Source organism: Synchiropus splendidus, chromosome 19 (assembly GCF_027744825.2).
Source record: "Synchiropus splendidus isolate RoL2022-P1 chromosome 19, RoL_Sspl_1.0, whole genome shotgun sequence".
Lineage (NCBI taxonomy): Eukaryota > Metazoa > Chordata > Actinopteri > Syngnathiformes > Callionymidae > Synchiropus > Synchiropus splendidus.
In genome coordinates, this window is record NC_071352.1 from 9,372,467 (window position 1) to 9,399,397 (window position 26,931).

A 26,931-nucleotide genomic window follows, 5' to 3' on the forward strand; every position below is an offset into this window, starting at 1 on the left:
AGCAATAACAATAACAACTTATGAACTGTCGACATAAGTCACGGTTATTATCACTGCTTTTGTTGTTCCTTTTTTGAGTTGAAAACAAATGTAAACAATCTTAAATCAGTTTATATATATATATATATATATATATATATATATATATATATATATATATATATATATATATATATATATATATATATATATATATATATATATATATATATATATATATATATATATATATATATATATATGGACAGGCATCATGGGAAAATAGCAAACACAACTACTCATTCCGAATTAAAATAGCATCCAGATTAACATTTACTTTCAGATTTTATATAATTGTTTTGCGCTTTTTTCCACTATAAATGAAAACTTTAATGTCACAAGTATCTTTTTCTGTTACAAACATGTTATAGCGTAGTAAGTTCATCAATGAAACTGGAATTGTTCTATATTTAATTCTGTGGCCCCACAATCATCTTGTCACAGTCCCAACTTTATTCGTGGCATCATCGCTAAATAAACGGTTGACGTGGCTGTTGTGGCTCTAACTTCCCTCTGGCTCTCTCCAGTGTCGGTTCCTTATAATCGCAGCTGCACTTTGCTTCTCACTTCACAAGAGACAAAATAAACGAAGACGCCAAAAGCGGAATTATGCAGGCAGGATGGATGCAATGCTGAATTACACTGTTATTTGAAGCACTGTTTATTTTATCAGTTATAGATATATCATTATTACTGTAATCTGTAAATTATTATAAATAAAGTTAAACAAATGACCAGTAATATTAACAAGGATGTATTTTTGATATACATGAGGATTTTTAAAAATCCTACTACGACATCTTAAAAATTGTTTTTATCAGATTTAAATCAATATTTTCAATTGAGAATTACATGCGGGAGGTAAAAGTTAATCACACACAAAGGGAAAACAAAATGTTGTGATTTAAAAGGAATAGAATATAATATTCGGGATGTTGCTAAAATATATTGAAAAAATGGTAATATGTGGAAAATAAACAAAATAAATAAATAAAACATTTTAATTGAAGTAATTTGCAACAATATCACATACAAAAACAACTGATGAACATGAAGTGTGACAAAATGGCTACTGAATATTAGTGCAACAAGTAAATATTTTAATATTTTCATTATTTTCTTTCCTTCTCTTTTAAAGCAGATGTCAAGGTGAATGTTTGATAATTCAAATCATCCAGTCAAACAACAACACTTCCAAGTTGGGTAAGTTAACTTCAGGGCTAATCATCAATAAATGTTGGTTCTGAATAAGCCGTAGTGGTAGTAATGTATTTCCTTATCAGGACAAAAAGCTTTGAAGTGCGCCAATGATTAAGAACCTTCAAATGAATCATATCACGTTTATACTTGTAAAACATGACACTTATTTTCAGCATTTTATTGAGAACAGATTTACAAATATATTGCAATTATTTAACCATGAAAAAAATGGGAGTAAAACTGCAAATATTTGCTCAAATTTAAAGGTAAAATGTTTAGTGTACGTTTAATGCATTAATTTAAATTGAATATTTTTGGTTGATCCTTAAACTTGAAATGTGACAGTGACAAATGCATGTGATACAATATGAAATGAAATTGTTTCTTTTAATAATTAAGTCCCATATTGTGAACGTGTGACTGAACTTCAGATCAAAAACAGACTGTACAGGTTACAATTATCTACAACAACATGTCCACATGACAGTGGATCTAGGTGGGTTTGATCATCATGGACACTCGTTTGAGGGAGTAGGAGCCTCCATGGAACTCCGCCCAGTAGACCCCGTCCTGGTAGCGACTGCGATAGTGACCCCCTCTGTACCAGACGCCGTTCAGGTTGGAGTGAGCGCACATGTGGTACCACCATCCGCCCTTCTGGAAGTGAGCGCAGTTACCTGATCACAAGAGGGATGTTAGCGTTCACATCACAACATGGTGACCAGAGCTGAACCAGAACCTGTGTAGCTGTCCTTGTCTCGGTCCAGAGTGGTGAAGGCTTTGTTGTTGTGCCACGACAGAGAGTCTCCAGCGTTGCCGTGGTACTGTCCTAACCTCAGGCGATACCAGTCACTCTCCGGCTCCAGGTGGAAGCTGTCATATTCTGCAAACACTTGCCGGCCCTGCCAGTCCTCCAGCGCCACCCGGAGCTTATACTGGGCTTGTTTGGTGAGCCAGTACAGATGCTCCAGGCCCAGCCAGTACTCTCCATCCAGGTTCCCAAAACCTTGCTGTGAGATAGGGGCCAGAATGCTTGACTCAAGTCACCCTTTAGGTTGGCCTCTTGTCAGAGTCAGTGCATATAATACCACACATCCTCACTACTCCTGTCTTTAAGAGTTATTTAGGCTCATTTTTAGTATTCACATTTACCATTTTCAATCATAACTCTTTGTAGATCACCAGCTCCCTACAGCAGCAGCTGTTCATTTCCCAGATGGGACTGACGCTAAAGGTTTTTTTTTTTATTTCAAGCTGTAAATAAACATTGTGACAACTTGACAGACTGGGTTCTAGGGGTTTGAGAAATGCATCATTGGCAAGAGCAGTACACTTCCTGTGCGTGTTTTGAATATTAATGAATACTCTTTGCCGTTTGTAATATCAACTGTTGCTTTCAGTCATTGTGTTGGAATATATATTGTCATTGCCGAGGAAAGGAAATGTACTCTATCACCTTGTACTGCTCCCAGGTCCTGAAGAAGTTCACCGATCCGTCCTGCCTCCTCTGGATGACCGTCCATCCTCCCTGGTTGTGGCTCTGGTCACACCAGGCCTGCAGCAGCCTGTTGGCGCTCTGTGGCCGCAGCAGGTAAATTCCACTAGCGGTCTCTCCAGAATCGAGCACATGCTGGCAGTCTCGCCACGGCCCTGAAAGATGGCTTTCATTTTCAAAATACTGAGCTGCCAAAGCATTTTCCACTATGAATTAAGAAGATGCCACTGAGACATTGAGTGTGTTAGTAAGGTCAAACAATACTTAAAATAATTTATATTTATTTAAATAACTAGCAGTGTTTTCCAAGTAAAACTAAACAGAATGAAGCATCTTTTCATTGATGCTTTTCTTGAAAGCCAAATTTAAAATTGTCGGTTAAACATGCTCTGGTTGTTGTCATGAGTGACTAAGAGCTTCCTAGTCTTGTGCTTGAATGAAGGACAATATTAGAAAAAGGTATATCTGGGGGATGCTGACATTGGTGTGGCAACCCCTGACCGGAAATGCCAAATGACAAGAGAAGTCTTGTCGGAAATGCTGACACTGCCGCATAACACAAATATATATTTTTTAATTTGCTTGAAGCAAAAATATATACTTTTGCATTGCCACTTTCATTTTGAGATAAACACTGTCATCTAGTGGTGGAACTTTGTTCTGTACTAATAATTTATTTTTAAATTAGCATGTATTCAGCCAGCAGAACATTCTCATTTATTTAATTTACATTTATTCTCGTATCTTTATTGTCCTCTCCTCAACACATGTCTTCTGTCAGAGATAAGGAGTGAGCGTCGTTATCTGCAGACAGCAAATTCATACATTCGGGAAACACGGTTCAGGATTCTGAAAAACTACATAGTGGTTTGAGTCACTAGATGTTGCACTTTGCTGTAAAAGCATTGCTATTTTAAGTAAGTGTCTTGAATAAGTGAGCTACAAAAGCAGCTACGAAATTAAACATGAGTGTTTATGTCTGCTTGTCAAGTCTGATAAAAGCCCCACATTCCAAAAGCATTCCCCAAAAAAGATAAGGCTCCCACCACTAGGTCAATGACTCCATTGGGTTTTTGACGCCAAACCCTCTTTTAAACACTGAGAAGCAACAGTATACCAGCAGGTCTACCTGGAGTTTTTGTGACAGGGAAGCTGACAAAAGGGTGGTCAGTGGGCGTGCTGGCCGTCGTGGTCAAGACCTGGTTCGGCGTCTGCTCCTGCTGAAGTGGAACGCTTTGGTCTCTTTGAACGTCATTGGTCATTTCACTGGCTTCAGAGCTGTAATTCGGATGGACATTAGAGCGGCTTTGGGTCGCTTCAGTTGCTACCTGAAAGCAAAGCAACAGTGGGAGTCAGAGCAAATTCAAGTTTAATAAAGTCAGTCTCCCTTTCCTACCAGAGATGACTGGGTGGTTTCACTACAGTGGCACTGCTTCTCCAGGCGAGAGATCATCTGGTTCTGGGAGCTGAGTGTGGAAGTGAGGACTCCATATTTCTTCTCCAGCTCCCGGTAGTTACTGGACACCTGCAAGGCCTATGACGCCCCACCAGCTAATATTATCTTTTTTATTCTTTGCTTTATCAAGCATGATGATGGATGGCTCACCTGTGATGTAGCATTCAGCAGCAGGTTCTCCACTCTCCGCTGCTCCAAAGCTTGGTCCTTCTTGTGGATGACCTCATGCAGCAGCTGGGCGTACAGCTGAGCAATCCGAGCGTTCATGCTGTTGCTCTCTTTGCGTAAAGCTCTCACCTCCATGGCGAGGGCGCCTTCTTGTTCCAGCTGGCCCTGAAGCTTCTCCATCTGCTCCTGCTGACGTTTGAGCTCGGCACGCAGAGATGCCACCTCCGACTGGTTGGTGGTGGTGGACTGGGTGTTTAAGCAAAGTGCCCCGGTCAGCTTCTGCTGCGGGACGATGAAGGTGTAAGAGCACTGGCTCGGTTTTGTCTCCGGGGAACGTTTTTGAGCGTGTGAATTGGGCTGCTCCTTCCGCCCAACAACTTCTTGTACGTCCAGACAAAGAGACAGGAGAAGGACCAAGTTTAAAGTCAGCATCTTCATGTTGAGCTTGTGTGGCTGTCCTGCAGGTAATCAAATGACAGTATTAGTCATGATATGTTATGAGTGAGAAGCTTTAATATCTTCTTTATAATATATTACTTCAGATGAAAGCTTGAAAATGGGATTAAAAAAATGGAAATGGAGCCATGTTTTATTCCAGAGTGTAAATAAAAACATTTTCCCATGGTTGGAATTTATTAACAGGTCAATACCGAAGACACAACAGTCAACACATAGCAGCCAGAATCAACACAACTCCACCTCACAGTCAACTGAATCCATCCCGAGTGGTCTCCTCCACCCAGAACAACAGGCAGGGTCAATACCATAAACTATTCACTTCACGTCAATATTGACATTGCAAACAGAGCGATCGAGGTGAAGAACCGAATGAAAGAGTCAATAAAATCGCAGGGCAGACTTTGGAAATGAAATATTGGTCTCTGATTTTAGAGCAAATATAACACACCCTTGTTTCTGAATAGAGAGAGAATTACTTACTGTAGCCAATGAGGTCTTTGTCTTCATCCAGCGATCAGTCTTCTTTCCAAGTAAAAAAATATATTTCCAGATTACAAGTCACAAAAATTCCTTTGAATCTTAAGATGATCCGGGACTGAAATGAACCAAGAGTAGCAACAAAAGATGTCCGTGGTGTGGTGTATCCAGTCTTCAGCGATCTGCCAAAGAAGAGTCCTAATTACAAACCATCCAAATGACACCACCTCCAAGTGCTTGTTTAGCTGAGAGCTGAGCGGTGGAATCCTGGGATGTCTCCTCCCTCGGCCATTAACCTTGCACATCCTCCACAACACCAAGATTGACAACAGACCATTAAATTGTTGAATATAGTCTTCAAAAAAAAAAAAACAACTTTTAACAATAAGTTATTTGGGTGAGTATAAGTTGTCCATTGCTTAGATGTTTATGGTTGTTATTTCTGTGATGCAAAAAAGTTTCTCAAATGTGGAAAAGTTTGTCAGGGTTTAAAAAAATGCTTATATAGATACAGTATAAAGTAAAATAGATACTTAAAAGGAAGGAGACTTATCCTATTTATCCTGCTTCTCTCGGATGAACCATTCAATTTACGATTGAATTTCAAAACGGTCATGTAAGTGTTTTTTTTTCATTAATGTTGCTCTGAAATGTGCTATGTGCTATATTAAAGGTGTATATTCCCAAAAATAAATAAATAATGACCGCATAATTACATATAAGAAGGAGGTAAAGCATATTAATGAAATGCTTTACAGTTTAATCACAAATATTGAAAAAAAAAAATAAAACAACGACTTTTAATGTCACAATCTTTCATGGCACGACATTTTTTTAAGGATCATGTGTGAAGTTCCGGCTACCCGGACCGACGTCACGTCAGGCAGCCATGTAGAAATACGGACCATTTTGTGTGTGACACAAGGAGGTGAAAGCATGTGGGAGCTGCGGCTTCTGAGGCGGAGCGGCTAGCTAACGAATTATATTTCATATTGAGAGTATTCGTATTTATTTAAGTGCATTTTTTGTTACTTTTTCTTTGTCTTGAATGCGTTTATCACAAACGTGTTGTCGTTAGTAGTCGAGTTATGGGGAAATCGAAGGTGAGTAAGGCCACGTGTTAGCAAACGAGCTATTACTGCGGTTATGCTGTTTAGATTACAGTGTTGTTTTGGTCAATAATTTGTTCTGTGTTCCAAGTCGTTTTTTAAAGCACCTTGCAGGCCGTTTGTCTTCTGGTTTCTCGCTTTAACGTCAACATTCGTAATTCTTAGTTTATAAAATACGTGTCGATGCTAATGTTGAGTTGTTTTAATATTCCCCAGTTAATGTTTTTTTTTTTTTTTTCAGACTAAAAACCAGAAGAAAGCTCGTGTAGCTGCTAACCATGTGGCCGAAGAGACGTACGGGTCGGTGCCGCACTCCTTCGTGTTTCACCGTGGACAGATCGGGAAAAACGTGGCTCAGTTGATCCTGGACGTCCGCAGAATCATGCAGCCATACACAGCTGAGAGCCTAAAGGTCCGACTATAAACTACCTCCTATTGATTTATTGATCAGACGTGTTATTGTTTGCAAAACGTTTAAACTTCGTTCTTGACCAGGCCAGGAAAAAGAATACCATGAAGGACTTTGTTGCTATCGCAGGACCTCTGGGAGTCACCCACTTCATGATTTTCAGTAAAACGCCAACCACCATAAATATGGTGAGAACCTTAACCTGTTCTTTCCATTGAATGTGTTGGAGGAAAAAACATTATTTCTTTTTATTTCAGAGACTGGCTCGTCTTCCGAAAGGACCCACACTTCACTTTAGAGTTCTCAAGGTAAAAGCATATTTTCTTTAAACATGCCAACAGCAGGTGGTGCAAGTGATGCTATTTTAACAGCTTGACTGTTCAGTGATGTTTTTTCAAAGTAAACGCACTGATGTACCACAAAGTGTCATTTTATATACCATGAAGTTTATACTCTCTAATAGCCTCTTTGTGCTCCAGTACACACTGGTCAAAGACGTGGTCTCCTCTCTGAAGAAGCACCGGATGCATGACCAGCAGTTCGCCCACCACCCACTTCTGGTCCTCAATAACTTTGGCTCAGATGGAATGCAAGTCAAATTGATGGCCACCATGTTCCAAAACATGTTTCCCTCCATAAACGTGCACAAGGTGTGTGTTTGGTCCTTATTTGTGAGCCCCTTCAACATTGGGCTGAAATGATGTCTGTATTAGCTTCTGAGGTCAACTCTGACGAAAAAAACTTTTCTGATTCCAGTCAGTGTGTGACTTGTTCAGCAGGGACTCGAGTAGCTTCCTCTAAGAATGTTTCTGTTCTAGGTGAGTCTCAACACCATTAAAAGGTGCGTGCTACTCAACTATGACCCGGCGACAGAGGAAATTGAACTTCGGCACTAGTAAGTGGGGAAAATATTCTCTTATTTAGAGGCTCTATGGTTCAGATGATGAAAGCTTTTGAATTGACTGTCAGTGATGCATGTTCAAAGTAAACGCACTGATGAGCCTTTAACTAAGAAAATGTGCTGTGCTTCATTGGTGTTTGTTGTTAAATATGTTGGTCATGTTCTGCAGCAGTTTGAAGGTCGTGCCGGTGGGAATGAGCCGTGGCATGAAGAAGCTAATGCAGGAGCGTTTCCCTAACATGAACAAGTTCGAGGACATCAGTGAGCTGCTGATAAAGTGAGTTTTTTTCTGCATGTGTGATCTAGATTTTCGGTTGTTGTTAGGAGGGGAGATGACACTATATTTTCGCTCTCAGAGGTGCGAACTTGTCGGAAAGTGAAGCTGAACAGGATGGCGACCACAACATCACAGAGTTGCCGCAGGTTTATTCCGGCAGAGGCAACATGGCAGCACAGCAGAGTGCAGTCCGATTGACTGAGGTGGGTTCTGAAGCAGAGTGTTGGGACGTTCTCTAGTATATCGCCCATAATGTGTGTTGCTTATGTCTGGCTCTGTATCCTCCTCAGATTGGCCCTCGTCTGACCATGAAGCTCATAAAGATCCAGGACGGGATGGGTGAAGGCAACGTGCTTTACCACGCCGTCAGTAAGTTTCCTTTAGTCTCTTTCGATGTTCCATCTTTGTTCAGATGTGCGTGATGACAGACTGAGCATGAACTCCTGTGATTTCACTCAAAAAGTAAACGCTTACTGATGCATCTGAAGATCCAGTTTGATTGTTGTGGTTTTGCTTAATGGCGCTGATAAAGTTGTTCTGCCGCAGTTTCTAAAACTGAGGAGGAAATCCAGGAGATTCTGGAGAGGAAGGAGGCGCAGCTGAAGGAGAAACAGGAGCGCAAGAAGAAACAGGAGCAGAACATCGCTGTGAAGAAACAGAAACGAGAAGATAACAAGTAAAGTTGCATTATTTTTTAGTGTGGTTGTCCTTTTCATTTTGTGCTGGTAAATATTCAAATGGATATTTCATTCTGACAGGAAAAGGAGCCTGGAGGGGATCAAGAGGAAGCGTGGTGAAGCAGAGAAAGATGACGATGAAGTGGAGGATCCTGGACTGCAGGACGATCATCCAGCTGCAGGTGACTCAGAAGATGAGGCTGAATATTACAGAGAGGCAGTCGGGGAGGAACCAGATGAAGGTTGGTGGGTTTGGTCCATCAGTTGCTGCTCCATTAAAAAAAAAATACTTCAACTCACCAAGTGAATCTGTGTGCAGATATGTTCCCTGCTGCCAAGAAGAGGAGAGCTGCGGGAAAGTCAAGCATACCGTTCAAAAAGAGGAAGACGTCCAATAGAAAACCAGGGATGGAACAACAGACTAAATCTCTGAAGAGAAACGGTCCTGGACGTGATAAACAAGGACAGGGGTGGAAGAAGGGGGGAGACAAGGAGAAGACCTTCGGGAAGAAAGGGAAACCTTTTCGGACAAAAACATTTGGTGATGGGGAAAAGAGGTTTGATGGCAAGAAAAAGTTTGGTAATAAAGACAAGTCTTTCAAACCAAAGGGGCCAAAAGGAAACTTAAAGAAAACAGGTTCTGGAAGAAAGAGTTTCAAACAGAAGAAGGGGAGGGGCTGAGGCTCTGTGGCCCTGAACACTGGACTTGTACAGGACTGGAGCTTCTCACCGCTCAGTGAGATGTGGTTCATGTTATGGCTGAAAATCAGCGCTGAATAAGAGAATGTATATTTTGTATGTTTGCTATATAAATATTTCCATTCAATGTGTGGTGTCTTTGTGATGGCTCCTGAATTTGTATGCACTATAAACATGCATACTTGATTCTTTCGAGTTGAGTGGGATTTTTCAATGAATGTAGATATTTATTTTTATGCAGACTGCATTTAATATCTCCAGTTGCGTCAATATGCGTGACCATTAGCATCTAAATTAGGTTTTGTTTGTTTTTTTCCCCAAAAGGTAGGTGCAATAAGTGTTTATATACACATAACATCCAACTTACGACCTGCTTGACTTTTTCAGACAGTATCCCTCTCACTCTCACACAGCAATCTACCACTACAGTAGTACCTATAACCCTTGAGTCGGCTATTTTGAATGGCATTCGACTTAAGTCCAATCTGACTTAAGACCAGTTGGTCGGAACCGATCCTGGTCGTAAGTCAGATGTTACATGTATGTATAAATATATACAGTATATATAAACAGCTTGTGTTTATACGTGTGTAGCTTTGGTGAATAAAACCGTTAGATGTGACTTTTTTTTTTTTACATTCAGAAATGCCTTTGAAATACACAAGAATCATCAGTGGGAATAAAGCATCTTCTGGCAAAGCGCTTAAATATATTGGCACCTATAGTATGACTTTTGAATTCCAGGAATGTTTCCAACTTTCGACCGAAGAGGTGTGGCCCCTGTCTGCCCGTGTGTGGACTTGCCTTCCCACTTCACACAACCGCGTCAACGAATATGGCCAGACGTAAGTAGTCACTACGTTTTTTATTTTATGTTGTGAAGCGGATTTATATATATAAAAAAAACATTAAATTGATCATAATCTGCTAGTCAACGCTGTTGCGCAAAATAACACTTTTTATCAACTAAAAGAGTGTGAGAACTTTCTTGTATATAATGTATTGCATGCCATTATTTTGTGATAGTATTAAAAAAGATTTCACTTTATCTTGTGATCCACATGTTCACGTTTGCATCGACTTTCATATGACGTTATGACAGCTAATGCTTTCCATTGTTTGCAATTTGAAGTGGGATTGACACATTTTTATTTCTGACGTGCAGAGACATTCAAATTTCCAACACACAACTACTGTATATTCTGCCCCCGGTGATATGATTATTAATGAAGAATGCTCATACTTGTGAGTTGTATTGTGTGTTGTCCATGTATTTGCACAATCAAACCAATAATAAAGGCAGCACATTGAGGGAGATGTTGACTGTGCTGACCATGTGCACTTCTCTCAGTTGCAACACAGGAAGTGACACTCAAGGGTGACAACACACAACTGGTACTTGATGTCTGACTACGTCTTGACAGATGCCGTTCTGCGTCTAACTTGCACACTGATTATAAATTTGGTGAGTAAAGCTTTGACAATACCCTCTCTCTTTTAGAACGTTCTGAATGTTTCTGTTTCACAGATGAACTTGTGTGAGTCATAGATGCCATGGCAACGCCCGACACCGCTTGTGTGAGATTTCAAATCAACCTGCTGCCGGCTGTGTACGGAGTGGAGTTTGTTGTGGCCCTGGCTGGGAATCTGTTGGCCTTGTGGCTGCTGGTGGTCCGGGAGAGAAAGAATTGGCACACTGGCGTGGTCCTGTCCTGCAACTTGGCCATCAGTGACCTCCTCTACGTCCTCACTCTGCCTCTGCTAGTCATCTACTATGCTTTTAATAAACACTGGGTGTTCGGAGACGCGGCGTGTCGGATCGAGAGGTTTCTCTTCACTTGTAATCTCTACGCCAGCATCTTCTTCATCATGGCCATCAGCGTGAACAGATGTGTGGCTCTCACATGGCCCTTCTTTACTCACTCACACGTGAGACCGGTCCACGCCAAGGCAGCCAGCGTGGCTATCTGGTTGGTAGTGGCCATGATTTCCTGCCCTGTGTTCAAGTTTGCCTCCATTTGTCCAAAAGGCAACAACACCGAGTGTGTATCGTTCTGCCAACAAGCTGGGGATGAAAGCCCACACTACACTTACGTCCTATTTCTGGCTATTTTCGGTTGCCTCATTCCCTTCCTGGTGACGCTCGGGTCTTACGTCGTGGTGATCTGGGTGGTGTGTAAAAACGCAAACATCACCGCTCTTGAGAAACGGAAAGTGGCTTTGTTGGTTTCGTCTGTGGTTGTGTTGTACGCTGTTTCTTTTGTGCCCTTTCACATCTTCAAAACCTACAACACATATTTGAGAGAGAAGGCGGATTTTGTTTGCTGGGTCTATGAGATGTACCAAATTTCGAAGGGGCTGGCCACTCTGAACATGTGTATTCACCCAGTACTCTACATGGCAGTGTTTGATAGTATCAGACTTGCCTGCTGTGGCACAAACCGCAAAGATAATGAAAGAGCAGCTTTGAGGAAGTGAAACTCCTTATCGACTGCAACAGATATGTTTTTGAAAATGCTGCATTATCTTCTCTAGACTGCCTTCTCAACTGAGATTTGAACTGCAAGTTATTTACAGTACTGTAAAGCATCCCTGAACAGTCATTCCATTTATACCCTGCTATTGATCACTCTTTCGATGTTTTGGTTGTTTCGGTCTTATTTATAATACTTTTGTGTGTCACAAATAAATATATAATGTGTTTACTGTGGTACAAGGAACAAGAGATTCAATTGTAGAATCAGCTTTCAGCCATCAATTCAAGCGTACAGCACTCAAGATGTACACAGTTTCAAGGTCTCCATTCATTGGATTTACAGGCTTCCACCACCCTGGAGCCTGAGTTTGATTCCTAGTCAATGAATTAAATGTGAAGTTGGCACACTGTACTTTTCTAGTTTCCCTTTATTTCAGTTGTTTATACTACAAAGCGAAACATTTAAAACGATTGAATTGTATGGAGGCAGATTTCTGCCATCTAGTGTTGAATACGGAAAGAAACAATTGAATATGAAAAATAAGAACAGAACAAAAAAGGTTTGAATCTCTACTATCAAGGTTTGAATACAAAATGATTGGAGTGAAAAAAAAGTTTTTAAGTGAAAATAAACGTTTGGGGAAATTGAATAGCGGACACATAAAGCTTTCAATACCCCAACAAACTCTGCCCAAATTTATTTTTCGAATGAAAAACTCCCTCCACATTTTTGCATTTGTAATTCCATGACTTCCCTGCGGGACAATTATACGGCAGGTAGCTGAACTGCATAGCGTGGTACATTTGCTGTAATTTGCCAGCAGTATTCCGCATTAAACATCAGCGGCTACCTAGAATTAGAATATTTATTATCACAGCACTGAAAGCCGCCTACGAAGTTATGACGGAATTAAATAGTCTGCTTTTATTCTGAAGTCTACCTTAGGTTTTACTGTGAAGGCATAATCCCGGAAGTGTTCGTGGTGTCCTTCCTGGTCGCGCTGTTAGCGGCGAAACGTATCGAAAGGATGCCGTCGATGGACTACGACGAGTGAGTGTGTTGCCTCTTATTAAACCAAAATGGACAAATCCGTGCATTGTGGTGTGATGTACACGTCTGTGGTTTATTGTTTATTTCAGCTCCAAGCCCAGCTGGGCGGACCAAGTGGAAGAGGAAGGAGATGAAGGTAAATGCTAGGTTAGCATGTTGCTATAAGAAAATGGGCTGCGGTCGAGGCCGACGAAGCCACTTGGTCTTCCACGTGGTTCTCCTACGTATTTGCAGTACATAAGGGTAATATCTAAAGTCGACAACACGTACTAAACACTAGCATTTTGAGACGTCATTATGTTGTCTGTCCGCAATTGTTTATGTTGCGTGGAAAGCATCGAACATATGGTTTGCTAGTGGGCTCGCAGCAGACGAGCTTAGCCGATGCTAATTTGTGCTAGTCAGGTTTCCATTTATTTTCAGCCCATCAGAATAAATATCGCCAAATACCAGGAATAGAATGTCGGATTTAGCGTTTTGGGGGAGGTCAAACTTAATATTCTAATATATTTTAGCCGCTCTACAAACTGCTTTTTCGACGAGGCATCTATTGCTTTTGTACCTCTGTGAACCGTGTTCTAGTTATTGCATCTGCAATGTGATGCAGTTCGTGGATTCTCCCTCCTGAATCAAAATGACTATTAGCTCTGAGTTTTGAAAACTAAACCCTTTCTGTGTTTCTTAAGGATCCCTGCCAGCACCTAAGGAAACAATCAAAGGAAATATCAAAACTGTTACCGAGTACAAAATAGATGAAGATGGCAAAAAATCAAAGGTTTGTCAAATTGTTCTCGTTTTATTTACGGATAAACTCAAGAATTCCGTCACTGACCGTGCCTGCTTGATCTCCAGATCATTCGAACATTCAAGATTGAAACCCGGAAAGCCTCAAAAGCTGTTGCCAGAAGGAAGGTCAGTGTTGCCATCATGAAGATTCCTAATTCTGCTTTTCACCTTTTAAAAGAAATTACAACAAGATTTGTAAATAATTATGAACACGTTTTGGATTTAAATGCTATTTTTTTCTACATTCAGAATTGGAAGAAGTTTGGAAACTCTGAGTTTGATGCCCCTGGACCTAATGTTGCCACTACCACTGTCAGCGATGATGTCTACATGACCTACATCTCAAGCAAAGATGTAACTTTAATTCCTTTCTTCTCTCTGACATTCTTGACCAGTTTGAGTGACTTGGATTTGATTGTGCCGACCAACTCTTTGTGCAGGACTTGAACGCCCAAGACCAGGATGAAGACCCGATGAACAAGCTGAAAGGGCAGAAGATTGTTGCTTGTCGTATTTGCAAGGGAGACCATTGGACCACCCGCTGTCCATACAAGGATACTCTGGGACCCATGCAGAAGGAGCTTGCTGAACAGCTGGGTCTTTCTACTGGAGACAAGGAGAAGCCTGCTGGTTCTGGTAAGCATCTCCACAACCCACTCCATATGTCGATTATAGACATTTCCCACAGGTTTTCACTTGTTCATCAATGCTGATAGAGGCGTTCTTGCGTCTTTCTTGAATAGCTGAGCCAGAACCGGTGCAGCCTGCTCAGAGCAAGACAGGCAAGTATGTGCCACCGAGCCTGAGGGATGGAGGAACCCGCAGAGGAGAGTCCATGCAGCCGAACCGCAGAGGTGAGAGAGTCAATGCATTGGCCTGCTTAAGTGACACATTCCTCCGACAACGTGGTCAGTTATCCTCACAGAATCCCATAATGTTTCCAAGAAAGAGCTGGGTTATTATTCAGCCATTTGGTTGAAAGGAATGTCATTTAAAGAACAGTAATATTTCAACTTTATTGTTATCTGACCAGCCAAATCAGCAGTGAAGTATTTTGCAAATGTATTGTACAAATATGTACTAATTTTTGCGTCCATTCCACACCATGACAGCTGACGACAATGCCACCATCCGTGTGACCAATCTGTCCGAGGACACCCGTGAGACGGACTTGCAGGAGCTTTTCAGGCCTTTTGGGTCCATCTCCAGAATCTACCTGGCCAAAGACAAGAATACTGGACAGTCAAAGGTCTGTGCAAGTGCTGCTTATTCATTCTGATTTCTCAGGAATTTGTGACAGAGCAGCCAAGTGTGTTTCCCACTTTACCTGGCCTTCAGTTATGGTTCATGGTTCGAATGTTCTTTTTGTTCCTGCAGGGTTTTGCTTTCATTAGTTTCCATCGGCGGGAGGATGCAGCCAGAGCGATCGCAGGAGTGTCAGGATTTGGATATGACCATCTTATTCTCAACGTTGAATGGGCCAAGTAAGTTGCGTGCTATTTATATCAGGGACCCAGCCATTTGTCACCCTAAAATGAATGTTTTGCCTCTCTCCGCAGGCCATCAAACAACTAAGAAGCCGGCAAACCATCACAACCAGGATGCCAGATTTTATTACTGCAGTGAAATGTGGCTGCCTCAATAAAAAATGTTTCACAAAAAACGTTTTCTTTGATCCGTTCCACAAGTCTCAAGTGTGCATTAAAAGGTGTTCATAGTGAAAATAAATGATTTAATCAAATGTGTGTGTTATCCTGTACAGTGGTTTATATTACAGTTCAATTATGGATGTGATCACAGAGGACAAATATTAAATATTTCATGCAGCAAAGGATTGAGCTTTTATAAGCAAAACTCTGTATTATAAAATGACCTTTTAGGATTGCATCAACGTGTCCCCACTCATATCCTATGTTAATGATCTAAGTTCATGAAAAGACGGGGTAAGATGCAATGCGCAGCAGGTTCAATGTTGGAGTCATAAAAAGTCTTCGGTTTGATGTGAGTGAACGTTACCGGCAGTCGTCAGTAGTGTTTTCATTGTCTCATACAAAGGTGGAAGCGACACTTACCACGCTCTAAGCAAAAACACGCATATCACGACTCACTATTATGTACAATATGCAGATCAGAGGCAAATTTATAGCTGGGCCACTCGCGTTGTCAATACATAACAAGAGTAACAATCATAAATTCGCTGGAAGATGGAGGAACACGCATGAGAGGGGAACCTCTGGATCTGCTTCCGCCTGGTCAGGCGTCCGTTTTATTAGCAAATAGAAGAGGGGTGATCATGGTTTCTTTATTTCTTAAACCATAGCGTTTCCGATAAGAAATGATTATACCTTCAGGTATTAAACCAATATGATGTGATTATGTTTTGATATTGTTAGTTACGCGAAATAAAATGACGTTTTGATATTGTTCGTCGCTGTGCGATGTAGCGCCCACCCATTCCTCCTCCGAGTGGTACAGTCCATAACGCTCGCGTTTCCGCGCGAAAAGACGGCCCGCGCGCCTAAACTCCATATAGCGTCCATCCTGGGAGACGTCTCTCACCGTGCACTGTCAACTCCGCTGCTGAGCCGCATTTTAACGCTTTTAACCAGATTTTACCTCATTGTTTTTAAATCTGTGGATCACAATGCCCACCAGAACCTCCCTGTCTTTGCCAGAAGATGTCAAGAAAAGGTACGTTCACTTCTGAAACCAGCTTTCCAGTCATGTCACCCGTGTGTTACCGCGCTGTCGCCATTTTGGGCAGAAAAGGTGCAGTTAGGAGTGCTCGGCTGTTGCCTGTTGTTTTACTTCTCTGCGTGTGCAGTGGAAGTGTCGGCCACTGCACTTTTGCTAACCAGCTGCAGCTAGCTTTAGCTTGTTGACAATTGCACCTCCTGCTGTTAGCTCTGTTCATCATGCTGTCATTGGCTGAAAGCGCCAAACAGCTTTCGCGCCACTGAAGTTCATACTCTTGCGTCTCGATGAGCCAAGCCTCGGATGGGCGACGCGTTTGTCAGCCGTCGTCTACAAGCTAATCGACGGATTGTCTTGTTAACAGGTTGCAGGTGCTGGAAGAGGACGGGTCTTCAGGCGAGGTGATTTCCAAACCACTGAGAGCTCATGAAGTTTTCCACTCGACATTTGGTTGTTCTCATTCCAAGCAAACCAGAATACACGTGTCAAAGTCTTGTCCTGCTGAAGCAAGCGAATCCTTCTTTTTTGTTTGCAGGATCACGTTAAGGAGAAGTTGGAGTTGGTGCATGACTTCTTGCATGTGGACACCAAGGATGTTTTGACCGGCCTGGAGAAACAGCTGAAAAGTGCAGAGATCACAAAGGTGACTACTGCGTAATCTGGAACCTGGTACTCAAAGGTTTCTTTTTTTTTTTTTTAAAGTGCAGTTTTACTATATTATCGGCTTGTCGATTAGTCACCCTCTAGCCAGGCTCTGTCTACATTGAGCAATAGTAAAGTAATAGTAAAGGGCTTTTGACTCTTTGCAAGTGTTTACTATATACATTTACGTTGAACACTGCTGTCAGACAAGTTGTGTGTTCAGCAACCCGTAAATATGTCAGCAAGTATGCCAGCAAGTGGACTAATCATTAAGATGGTGACTAGTAATAGTTCCTAGTTATACTACACTCCACACACCTTCACACACTTTTGACAAGTGTGCGTCATGCAGCATTGCATGCAGTTTGGCAGATGCTTTTATTCATATCAACTTGCAATGGTTCTTGGTTTAGGGTTCCTAAGACTTCCTACTGCATGTTTGCTGGTAGGGAAGTGTCCAAAACTGGCGTGACGTTACGATGTGCAATGATTTGCTGAGATACTGTTAGGGATGTTATACATTATATTTAACAGCCATTTTAATGGGGGAAAAATAAAGGGATTTTATGTGCTTGAAAATGTGTTGTGAGATGAATCTATTTTGACCTCCAGTTTAATTTCACTGTTCATCAAAGGAATGAACTACTGCCGATATTCTTTTTAGTAGCATATCCTAGTATGTATTTACTAAATATCAATGTAGCAGACTTAAAACATTGATGCAATACACAATAAATTGTCTTCAATTGATTGTAGCGATATTTTCTTGTTCTCGAGTTATAAGCTCTGTTTATTCTGCATGCACCAATTTCTTCAAGCGACCACACAGCTATTGATTTTTGATATAGTTACTTGACATTGGATGAAATGATGTGAAAGACTTGAAATGACCACTTAACTTTAAATCCCGTGTTGCCCATTGATCCAAGTGACTGCATATGAATGCTCATCTCTGCAGCTCAGTCGCGGAATTACACTCTGTTGCTTTCATATGATGAGAGTTATGGTGGTTAAAAGTCCGCCACTGTCTGCATGTTGCAAAGGTGAGACAGGGTTTTCGCCAAGATTTTTTTTTTAAACTCTTCCTGCTGTGCTAAGAGTTTCTGCTATTAAATTTGTCAATTTAATTCCAAAATTTTTTGTACAGATTAGCGGTTGCTATTACTGCTACCCAGTGAGCTAACCAGAGCCGTCTTGTTACTATTCCTCTTTTTTAGGATGATTATATCACAAAAGTGAAGTCCTTATTAAAGAAGGAACTTCTAGAAAATGGCTCTGTTGGTGAGCAGAATGGGAAGAATGGTTTCTCAAATGGCTCCCATGAAGAAGTCGATATGGATACACAGGATCAGGAGGAGGAGGCCTTTAAGTCACCAACTTCTAAAGGAAAAGGTGGCCGCAAGAGTAAAGTCAACTCTGACACTAAAAGTAAGTCAGGTTATTTAAATTTTATTCATTTTTTAAAATTAAACTGCGATTCATGAGCTCATTTTGCTGTCTAGAGTCTCCTGCCAGAGCTACGAGAAACAGTGGAAAACAGCAAACCATCTCATCAATGTTCTCCAAAGTGTGAGTATCTCCGTACTTTGAAGCTCTTGGCGGGTGTTTATCTGGATGTGTTTTTCCAGAACTGAGATGTTAAGACGGGCACTACTTGAACTGAGAGTAAGGGCGGTGAAGAGGAGGGAACATGCACAGTGCAATCGTTGGCAGTGACTCAGTGAAAGGGACCTGCAGTGATGCATTGTCAAGGGATTCAGACAAAAGACAAGAAGCAACCACTGTTGGGAAATGGCCAGTGAAGGACTCTATTTTTCTTCCAGCCCAAAGCGCAAGTCAGAAGACTTGAATGGAGATGCCACAAATGGAAAAGATGAAGCAATAAAACAAGAAGTGGATGATGAGGAAGAGGTGGATATTTCTACAGTCTGGTTGTTGGCATGAAGCCAGCTGGAATTTGTCTTAATCATGTCTGTTACAAATGTGCTGCAGGTCCATGAGGAGAAGCGCCTCAAAGTGGACTCCAATGACAAGTAGGTCTCTCTGTGGATTTGGAGGATGCAGAGTTTTTTTCAATTTGAATTTTTTTTAATGTTCTCAGAGCTGCTGCAGAAGAGCCCAAAGTTGAGACCGCTAAAGCAGTTGCAACTGCAAAGGTAACTTCCTTGTCGCCTCTTAAAACCCTTTTGTTTCTGTGAAGCTGACCAGGCCTTTATGTGCAGACTCCTCCTCCCAAATGTCCAGACTGCAGGCAGTTCTTGGATGACTCGGATCTGAAGTTCTTTCAAGGCGATCCAGACAATGCGGTGAGTTCCTCGACCCTTTTCGATATCTGACCTGTATACCATGAGGCTTCACTCCCTTGTGCCTCGGCAGCTTGAGGAACCAGAGATGCTGACTGATGAGCGCCTTTCCCTCTTTGACGCCAACGAAGACGGCTTTGAGAGCTATGAAGACCTTCCGCAGCACAAGATCACAAATTTTAGGTGAAACTTTTTATAGTTGGGGAAACTTAAAATATCTCCCTGGAAATATTTCTGTCTCAAGTGTTCTCGTGCTGATAATCAAGAGGGAATATTGACCATTGTCTTGTTGTGCAGCGTTTATGACAAGCGCGGTCACCTTTGTCCGTTTGACTCCGGACTGATCGAGAAGAATGTCGAGCTTTACTTCAGTTGTGTGGTCAAGCCCATTTATGATGACAATCCTTGCATGGATGGTAAGCAAACATACCTTTCACAACTTTTCCTTTGTCTTTTACAGCTTTAACTTGAACTTTTTTTTCCGCTCCTGAAGGTGGCGTTCCTTCCAAGAAGCTTGGACCCATCAACGCCTGGTGGATCACAGGCTTTGACGGAGGAGAGAAAGCACTTATCGGCTTCACAACAGGTGATGTATTTATTTATTTTTTGAGGGCTTCAGTCATGATGCTCTTGTTCTAACGTCCTGTCTTTAAATTCAGCATTTGCCGACTACATCTTGATGCAGCCCAGCGAGGAGTATTCCTCCATCTTTGCACTCATGCAGGAGAAGATCTACATGAGCAAGATTGTGGTTGAATTCCTTCAGAAAAACCATGACGCTACTTATGAAGACCTTCTCAACAAGATTGAGGTGAAATATCTTTCGTGTTTCCAAAGCAACTTGGAACAAACGCATTTTAAACGGTTTTCTTTCACCCACCCTTGTTAGACGACAGTGCCCCCTGCTGGCCTCAACTTCAACTGCTTCACTGAAGACACGCTTCTCCGCCACGCTCAGTTTGTGGTTGAGCAGGTGGAAAGCTATGATGAAGCCGGCGACCGAGACGAGCAGCCGATCATCGTCACTCCCTGCATGAGGGACTTGATTAAGCTCGCTGGTGTCACCCTGGGGAAGAGGTAAGGTTTGTTCCATACAGTAGATGGCAGCTTCTTTTGTCTGTCATGACCAGGTTTTTTGTTTGGTGTTATGAAAGTCAATGATTTAAATATTTAAAACGTGACCTGCTCAAATATTTCTCTTTCACGTCTCCTAATGCAGCACGCTGCTGTACTGGTAGGTTGGGAATGCACATGTTTTTGATGTATTCAGTCAAAGGTTTCACGCTGGTTTGCAAATTTACTTTTACTGTCTTTAAGATTTAATGAATATTGTGCGTTTGGATCATGCTTCATTAGGTGATGGTGCAAATACTGCTTTTACAAAATGTTTCATTTAAATGGTAGAATTAAGGAGAGGAATACTTGCTGGAGATGTTCATGGCTCTTAAAAATGTAATGCACTGATCAAGCTTTATAAAGTCATGATCAGAATGAAACGGTAGCCTTCGTTTTAAATCTGTACCTTTCCTTCATTTTTTTGTTTCAAAATAAAATCAAGTTTTTTTTTTTGTTTTTTTTTTTCATTTCTTTTTCCGTTTTGAAACAAAATATGGAAAAAAACGTTGTGTTGAAATGACGAAACAGCTAAATTATTTTGTTCCGGTAATACGATCCAAGGACTGCAGCGTTCTGTGATCTCCTGGGCAATCGGTTAGCTTTGCGTCGGTGCGAACTGGGGTTGCGGGTGTCGATTAGTTCAGTCAGACATGGAGACGTACATTCAGTTCAGAGGGAGTTTTCCTGTTTTGGATGTTTTATCAGCTCAATGTGTCGAAGTGTGGCCGCCATAATGTATTATCCATACTCGCCTTCCTACTTCCGGGTAAGTCGCAGCAATGGCCGAAATGTAGAAAAAATTTGTTTCATGCTTTCATTTTTCTGCTCTTTTCTGCAAAAAAGAAAAATCGTGTATTTTTAGTTTTATTTTTAAACTTTGTTTTTAACTTTATAATCAAAGCTTTATTTTTAACTTAAGAATTTAACTTTTTTATTTTGAAACAAAAAAAATTAATGAACGGTACACAGATTGTTTTGACATGGTAGAAATGAAGGCGTCAAAAAAAGTAAAGTTATTTTAAATGTCTTTCACAACTGACTATATAATACACTGTCATAGACCAAGCATTCAGAAGAGGCATAACATTTTTACACATGCAGGAGCAAATCTGATCAGAATATTGGATTTATTCCTCATTGCTCATCATTCGTGTAGCTGTTTTGTTTGCTTGTCCGTGCATGATGTGATGCTGTGGTGTGTTTAAGAACCACCATTCAACATCATTGTGGGGTGAATGTGATGCATGGGCTTGAGCAGTCTCTTGTCTTTCTCAGGCGTGCTGCCAGGAGACAAGCTATCCGCCACCCGACTAAGATCGAGAAGGACAGCAAGGGCCCGACAAAAGCCACGACCACCAAACTTGTGTATCAGATCTTTGACACCTTCTTCTCCGAACAAATCGAGCAGGATGATAAAGAGGGTGGCGCTCTGAAACGACAGCGCTGTGGTGTCTGTGAGGCGAGTGTGCTGTTTGTTTTGCTCGACCAGCCTGTGCAGTTGGTAACCTTAGTTCTTCTTATAGGTGTGTCAGTCTCCTGACTGTGGCAAGTGCACAGCCTGCAAGGACATGATCAAGTTTGGAGGAAGTGGCAAGAGCAAGCAGGCGTGCAAGCAAAGAAGGTGGGAAGCTGTGTCCTGACAAGTTTACCTGTATTTGGAGTCTAAAAAAAAAGTGTGTGTAGATGTCCGAACTTGGCCGTGAAGGAGGCTGAAGATGATGAGAACGTGGAAGAGGAAGATGTCCGTGTTGAGAAACCCAAAAAGGTTTCTCAAGTCAAGAGGAAGAAGCAGACGCAGTGCAAGCTCACGTGGATTGGGGAGCCCATCAAGGTAGTTCTCGTGTTCTGTTATCTTTCGTCGTCGCCTGATTGTATGTCAAAGTAAACTGTCCGTTTTTAACTCAAGGCTGTGGGTAAGAAGCAGTACTACGGAAAGGTCTGTGTGAATGATGAGGAGCTGGAGGTGGGAGACTGCGTCTCCGTGTCATCAGAGGATCCGTCTACTCCACTCTACCTGGCAAAGTATGCCTTCATGTTGAAACACTTTCCTCTGATCTGGTGTTGAGATGGGATTTTCTGACTCTTTCAGGATCACGTCTCTGTGGGAGGACAACAAGGAGAAGATGTTTCATGCTCACTGGTTCCTCCGTGGAACCCAGACTGTGCTGGGAGAATCGTCTGACCCGCTGGAGCTGGTCGTGGTGGATGAGTGCGAGGACATGCAACTGAATTATGTGCAAGGCAAAGTCAACGTCACGTACAAGGCGCCATCGGACAACTGGTTCATGGAGGTGTGTGATGCACATGAAGCGTACCACCGGCTCAGAAGCTCAATTGTCCTTCTGCTCTCAGGGAGGAATGGACGACGACATCAAAGTAATTGACGACGACGGCAAAAGTTTCTTCTATCAGTTTTGGTACGACACAGACTACGCGCGTTTCGAGACGCCCCCGAAGACCACGCCCACTGCGGACTGCAAGTGAGCATCTCCATGTGTGAACTTGTATTTCAGTGTAAAGCTCTTTGCTCAGATGGTTTGCCTCTCTGTGCTGGAAGGTTCTGCTGCAGTTGTGTCCGCATTCAGGAGCGCGAGGAGCAGGCCGTACCACGCGTGTTGGAGCCGCTGGACGAAGACAGTGACTCCAAGATTCTGTACGCGCTCGCCATGTTTCAAGGAGAGCAGTTCAGGGTGGGGGATGGGGTCTATCTGCCGCCGGATGGTTTCAGTCTCAGGTCAGCACAGTTCTGAAGCATCTGTCTTGTCTGTCGTGCTCCAAGGATCTTACCTGAGTTTCTTTTGTCAGTGTGAAACCTTCCAGTCCAGTCAAGCGCTCCCACAGGAAGGAGGACGTGGATGAAGACTTGTACCCTGAATATTACAGGAAGTCATCGGACTACATTAAAGGCTCCAACCTAGATGCTCCAGAACCGTTCCGCGTCGGCCGTATTAAGGAGATCTTCTGTCACCGTCGGAGCAACGGCAAGTCTGACTTGTCAGATGTCAAACTGAGACTCTTCAAACTGTACAGGTGAGAACGTTGGACCTCAAAGCAGCAAGAGGTGAAGCTCGACAGTTTTGTGACTAGAACCTTGGTTTTCAGGCCCGAGAACACTCACAAAGGCGTTAAAGCCAGTTACCACACTGACATCAACCAGCTGTACTGGAGTGACGAGGAAGTGACGGTCAGTATGTCTGAGGTCCTCGGTCGCTGCCAGGTGGAGTACGGAGAAGATCTGAACGAGTCGGTTCAGGAGTATTCCAGCGGCGGTCCTGACAGGTTCTACTTCATGGAGGTAAATGTTGCTGCTCAACATTGAGGGGGAGTTGACACGGCACTTGTTGATGGTCTCCTTTGTTTCTGTATGCAACAGGCTTATAATGCGAAGATGAAAAGCTTCGAAGATCCTCCAAATCACGCTCGCTCTGCCGTCCATAAAGGCAAAGGGAAGGGCAAAGGGAAAGGTGAGAGTCATAGGAAGCCTGTTTTTGTTTTAGTTAAATGTGGAAATATTGATTTTTTTTTTTTTTTTTTTCCCTCTCCTCTCAGGGAAGGGCAAAGGGAAGTCATCAGCACCACAGGAAACTCCAGAGACACAGAGCGAACCACAGACGCTCGAGGTGCCAAAGTACCGCACCCTGGACGTGTTTTCTGGCTGTGGCGGACTCTCTGAAGGCTTCCACCAGGCCGGTAAAGACAACTGAGGAACCCTTCCAGTGTTAAAATCCTGACCTTCATCATGACTGACATGTCTTTCTTTCAAGGCATCTCTGAGACCAATTGGGCCATTGAAATGTGGGAGCCTGCAGCTCAGGCCTTCCGGCTCAACAACCCCGGCACCACTGTGTTCACAGAGGACTGCAACATCCTTCTGAAGCTGGTCATGTCCGGAGAGAAGACCAACTCCCTGGGCCAGAAGCTTCCTCAGAAGGGTGACGTGGAGATGCTGTGTGGAGGGCCACCCTGCCAAGGTTTCAGCGGGATGAACCGCTTCAACTCGCGGACTTACTCCAAGTTCAAGAACTCGCTGGTGGTCTCCTACCTCAGGTCAGTGCTCCGGAAGAGCCGTTCCATGAGCGAGTCTCGTTGCTGACTGGAACCTTTTGTGTTGCAGTTACTGCGATTACTACAGGCCCAAGTTCTTCCTGCTTGAGAACGTGAGGAACTTTGTGTCCTTCAAAAGCTCCATGGTCCTGAAGCTGACACTGCGCTGTCTGGTTAGAATGGGCTATCAGTGCACATTTGGGGTTCTGCAGGTGGGTCACAGTCAGGAATCTGGAACCTGCTCTATAGTCAAACCACTCACGCTGCTTGATCAATGTTCCCCAGGCGGGTCAGTACGGCGTGGCCCAAACCCGCCGCAGGGCCATCATTCTGGCCGCGGCTCCTGGTGAGAAGCTCCCACGTTATCCTGAGCCACTGCACGTCTTTGCTCCCAGAGCCTGCTCTCTGAATGTGGTGGTGGACGACAAGAAATACGTCAGCAACGTCACTCGGTAACAGCAGAGTTGACAAGCATCACCTTTGTTCTGGCTTTGGTTCTTATTGAGTTGTAATTTTTTTTTTTCTTCCGTCTTCTCAGTGGCAACGGTGGCATCTACAGAACCATCACGGTCAGAGACACCATGTCGGACCTACCAGAGATCCGAAACGGCGCAGCTGCACTGGAGATCTCGTACAATGGCGAGCCTCAATCTTGGTTCCAGAGGCAGATCCGAGGGACACAATACCAGCCCATTCTCAGGGATCACATCTGCAAGGTGGGCTCCCAGTGTTTCCTGAGTACATGTGCTTTGGACCAGGATGGGGTCACTGATCTGTCTTTGTTCTCAGGACATGTCTGCGCTGGTGGAGGGTCGCATGCGTCACATCCCTCTGGCCCCCGGCTCCGACTGGAGGGACCTTCCCAACATCGAGGTCCGGTTGAAGGACGGAACCATGACCAAGAAGCTGCGCTACACACACTCGGACAAGAAGAACGGGCGCAGTAGCACGGGGGCGCTGCGGGGAGTGTGCACGTGTGCGGGAGGTGTGTCGCGACATAAGCGTCAACGACAGGCAGGGACTCATCAGTGTCGCCCCCTGCAGGTAAACCATGTGACCCAGCTGACAGACAGTTCAACACTCTGATCCCCTGGTGCCTCCCTCACACTGGAAACCGCCACAATCACTGGGCCGGCCTGTACGGCAGGCTGGAGTGGGACGGATTCTTCAGCACCACAGTCACTAACCCTGAACCCATGGGCAAGCAGGTGCGTGGAAATTCAAACCGCAAGTCTCTTTAAATGTTTTCCTTTACAAGTTACTCTGACAGGAATGACCTGTAAAATTCCAATTCCAGGGTCGTGTCTTGCATCCCGAGCAGCACCGAGTGGTCAGCGTGAGGGAGTGCGCTCGCTCTCAGGGATTCCCGGATACCTACCGCTTCTTTGGGAACATCCTGGACAAGCACAGACAGGTGAAGTAGATTCTCAAATTCAGTTTTGGGTGACTCATTCAAAGGTCATTTAACAATCCCATGTTTCCAGGTGGGCAACGCCGTGCCGCCTCCTCTGTCCAGAGCCATCGGCCTGGAGATCAAGAAGTGTGTCACAGATCGAATGAAGGAGGAGCAGCAAGTGTCAGGTGACTCTCTCTCTTCCTCCCCCATGCTGGTCAGTTCAAATGAACCTGCTGTCTGACGCCTCTTCTCTTCGCAGAGGGCATCAAACAGGAGAAGATGGAAGTCTCTGATTAGAATGTTATGAATCTGATGCTGAACTTTCAGCCAAGTGTTCATGTTGACTCATTCCATGAGTTTTAATGATTTTAACATTCATTTTATGAGCTTTGTATGTAGTTTTTATATGTAATATTTCAAATAAAGACGTTCTTTGTTTATTTACTAATTTGTTTGTCACTACCTGGACAGTCACTGAATAGCACCATCTAGTGTACAATTTGTATACTGTAAAGTTTTCCATTAAACCATTTTAAAACGAGTGTCAACGCTTCTTCACTTTTACAGTAAATTTACTTGCTGCTCATGGCCACCAGATGGCGTTCTCGCATAAGGGTATGAATAGGGGTCACGTCAAGAGGTCGCTGCCATGGTTGTACCTTGTCAGCCGACTCCATCCTTCTATCAGCGAGTGTGATGAAAGTCAGTCTCGTGTTTACTCACTCCGATTTGACGAATTGCTCAACACACTCTTCAGATAAACACTCCCATCTGTCTGGCTCTGGGTGTTTGACTTCACATCTCAGTCTGATGTCACATCCTGATAGTCACTTGGCAGCGTTCCCAGCTGCGCAGCCTCCTGGGGCTGATTCAGCCAGCGTTCCCACCCAGGAATCCTGGACGCCTGACAGGAAACAGGCCCAACTATCCCAAGGCCACTATAAGTCAACCTCTCCCCAGCACCACCAGAGTCTCCCTTCTACCCTAAAAACATCTCCCGGGGCCTTTTCTTTCTGCTCTCAGAGACGTCTTGCAAATAGAAATCCTGCTCCCACCG

The 26,931-nt window shown here is 43.2% G+C and overlaps 4 protein-coding genes across 6 annotated transcripts; 3 read left to right on the forward strand and 1 right to left on the reverse strand.

The window, feature by feature from the left end:
• Positions 1-1,498: 1,498 nt before the first annotated feature.
• On the reverse strand, positions 1,499-5,459 carry angptl6 (angiopoietin-like 6). Its single transcript, XM_053851976.1, has 7 exons — positions 5,298-5,459; positions 4,341-4,816; positions 4,131-4,268; positions 3,864-4,062; positions 2,696-2,889; positions 1,979-2,249; positions 1,499-1,916 (listed from the first exon to the last, which is right to left on the reverse strand). Exons 2-7 carry the CDS (start codon positions 4,794-4,796, stop codon positions 1,732-1,734), a joined length of 1,443 nt encoding a protein of 480 aa, XP_053707951.1. The 5' UTR covers positions 4,797-4,816; positions 5,298-5,459; the 3' UTR covers positions 1,499-1,731.
• Positions 5,460-6,208: 749 nt separating this feature from the next.
• ppan (peter pan homolog) lies at positions 6,209-12,581 on the forward strand. The gene is made up of 13 exons (XM_053852353.1): positions 6,209-6,397; positions 6,645-6,815; positions 6,899-7,000; positions 7,070-7,120; positions 7,292-7,462; positions 7,631-7,707; positions 7,883-7,990; positions 8,070-8,193; positions 8,281-8,359; positions 8,537-8,666; positions 8,749-8,909; positions 8,987-9,343; positions 10,916-12,581. The coding sequence occupies exons 1-13, from the start codon at positions 6,383-6,385 to the stop codon at positions 11,842-11,844; spliced, it is 2,475 nt and encodes an 824-aa protein (XP_053708328.1). The 5' UTR covers positions 6,209-6,382; the 3' UTR covers positions 11,845-12,581.
• Positions 12,582-12,790: 209 nt separating this feature from the next.
• Positions 12,791-15,412, forward strand: eif3g (eukaryotic translation initiation factor 3, subunit G). The gene is made up of 10 exons (XM_053851445.1): positions 12,791-12,893; positions 12,983-13,029; positions 13,580-13,668; positions 13,746-13,805; positions 13,929-14,033; positions 14,120-14,315; positions 14,423-14,533; positions 14,792-14,928; positions 15,057-15,163; positions 15,239-15,412. The coding sequence occupies exons 1-10, from the start codon at positions 12,871-12,873 to the stop codon at positions 15,252-15,254; spliced, it is 891 nt and encodes a 296-aa protein (XP_053707420.1). The 5' UTR covers positions 12,791-12,870; the 3' UTR covers positions 15,255-15,412.
• A 774-nt stretch (positions 15,413-16,186) lies between these two features.
• dnmt1 (DNA (cytosine-5-)-methyltransferase 1) lies at positions 16,187-26,410 on the forward strand. Of its 3 annotated transcripts, XM_053851188.1 has the most exons (35): positions 16,187-16,370; positions 16,738-16,774; positions 16,909-17,016; positions 18,233-18,443; positions 18,518-18,584; positions 18,839-18,926; positions 19,008-19,048; positions 19,117-19,171; positions 19,238-19,321; positions 19,392-19,501; positions 19,616-19,734; positions 19,812-19,904; positions 19,978-20,129; positions 20,208-20,395; positions 20,538-20,552; positions 21,710-21,893; positions 21,958-22,055; positions 22,118-22,265; positions 22,341-22,456; positions 22,524-22,725; positions 22,787-22,914; positions 22,992-23,168; positions 23,240-23,464; positions 23,537-23,729; positions 23,808-23,898; positions 23,984-24,124; positions 24,199-24,481; positions 24,549-24,690; positions 24,764-24,930; positions 25,017-25,194; positions 25,268-25,463; positions 25,523-25,686; positions 25,776-25,892; positions 25,963-26,059; positions 26,134-26,410. In XM_053851188.1, exons 1-35 carry the CDS (start codon positions 16,324-16,326, stop codon positions 26,169-26,171), a joined length of 4,500 nt encoding a protein of 1,499 aa, XP_053707163.1. In that variant the 5' UTR covers positions 16,187-16,323; the 3' UTR covers positions 26,172-26,410. The 3 variants fall into 3 exon arrangements, with proteins under 3 accessions (XP_053707163.1, XP_053707164.1, XP_053707165.1); XM_053851189.1 differs by lacking the exon at positions 20,538-20,552; XM_053851190.1 differs by lacking the exon at positions 16,738-16,774.
• Positions 26,411-26,931: the final 521 nt, after the last annotated feature.

Bases quoted from the DNA above. Each gene is read 5' to 3' on its own strand.
- angptl6 (XM_053851976.1), bottom strand. From the start codon at position 4,796: ATGAAGATGCTGACTTTAAACTTGGTCCTTCTCCTGTCTCTTTGTCTG. The intron at 4,269-4,340 runs GTGAGCCATCCA...GGGGCGTCATAG, and splicing joins TGCTGAATGCTACATCACAG to GCCTTGCAGGTGTCCAGTAA. The intron at 1,917-1,978 runs GTTCTGGTTCAG...TCTTGTGATCAG, and splicing joins AGACAAGGACAGCTACACAG to GTAACTGCGCTCACTTCCAG.
- ppan (XM_053852353.1), top strand. The intron at 7,121-7,291 runs GTAAAAGCATAT...TTTGTGCTCCAG, and splicing joins TTCACTTTAGAGTTCTCAAG to TACACACTGGTCAAAGACGT. The intron at 7,463-7,630 runs GTGTGTGTTTGG...TTTCTGTTCTAG, and splicing joins CCTCCATAAACGTGCACAAG to GTGAGTCTCAACACCATTAA.
- eif3g (XM_053851445.1), top strand. From the start codon at position 12,871: ATGCCGTCGATGGACTACGACGA. The intron at 13,669-13,745 runs GTTTGTCAAATT...CTTGATCTCCAG, and splicing joins AAGATGGCAAAAAATCAAAG to ATCATTCGAACATTCAAGAT. The intron at 14,316-14,422 runs GTAAGCATCTCC...TTTCTTGAATAG, and splicing joins GGAGAAGCCTGCTGGTTCTG to CTGAGCCAGAACCGGTGCAG.
- dnmt1 (XM_053851188.1), top strand. From the start codon at position 16,324: ATGCCCACCAGAACCTCCCTGTCTTTGCCAGAAGATGTCAAGAAAAG. The intron at 16,775-16,908 runs GTGATTTCCAAA...TTTTGTTTGCAG, and splicing joins AGGACGGGTCTTCAGGCGAG to GATCACGTTAAGGAGAAGTT. The intron at 18,585-18,838 runs GTGAGTATCTCC...TTTTTCTTCCAG, and splicing joins TCATCAATGTTCTCCAAAGT to CCCAAAGCGCAAGTCAGAAG.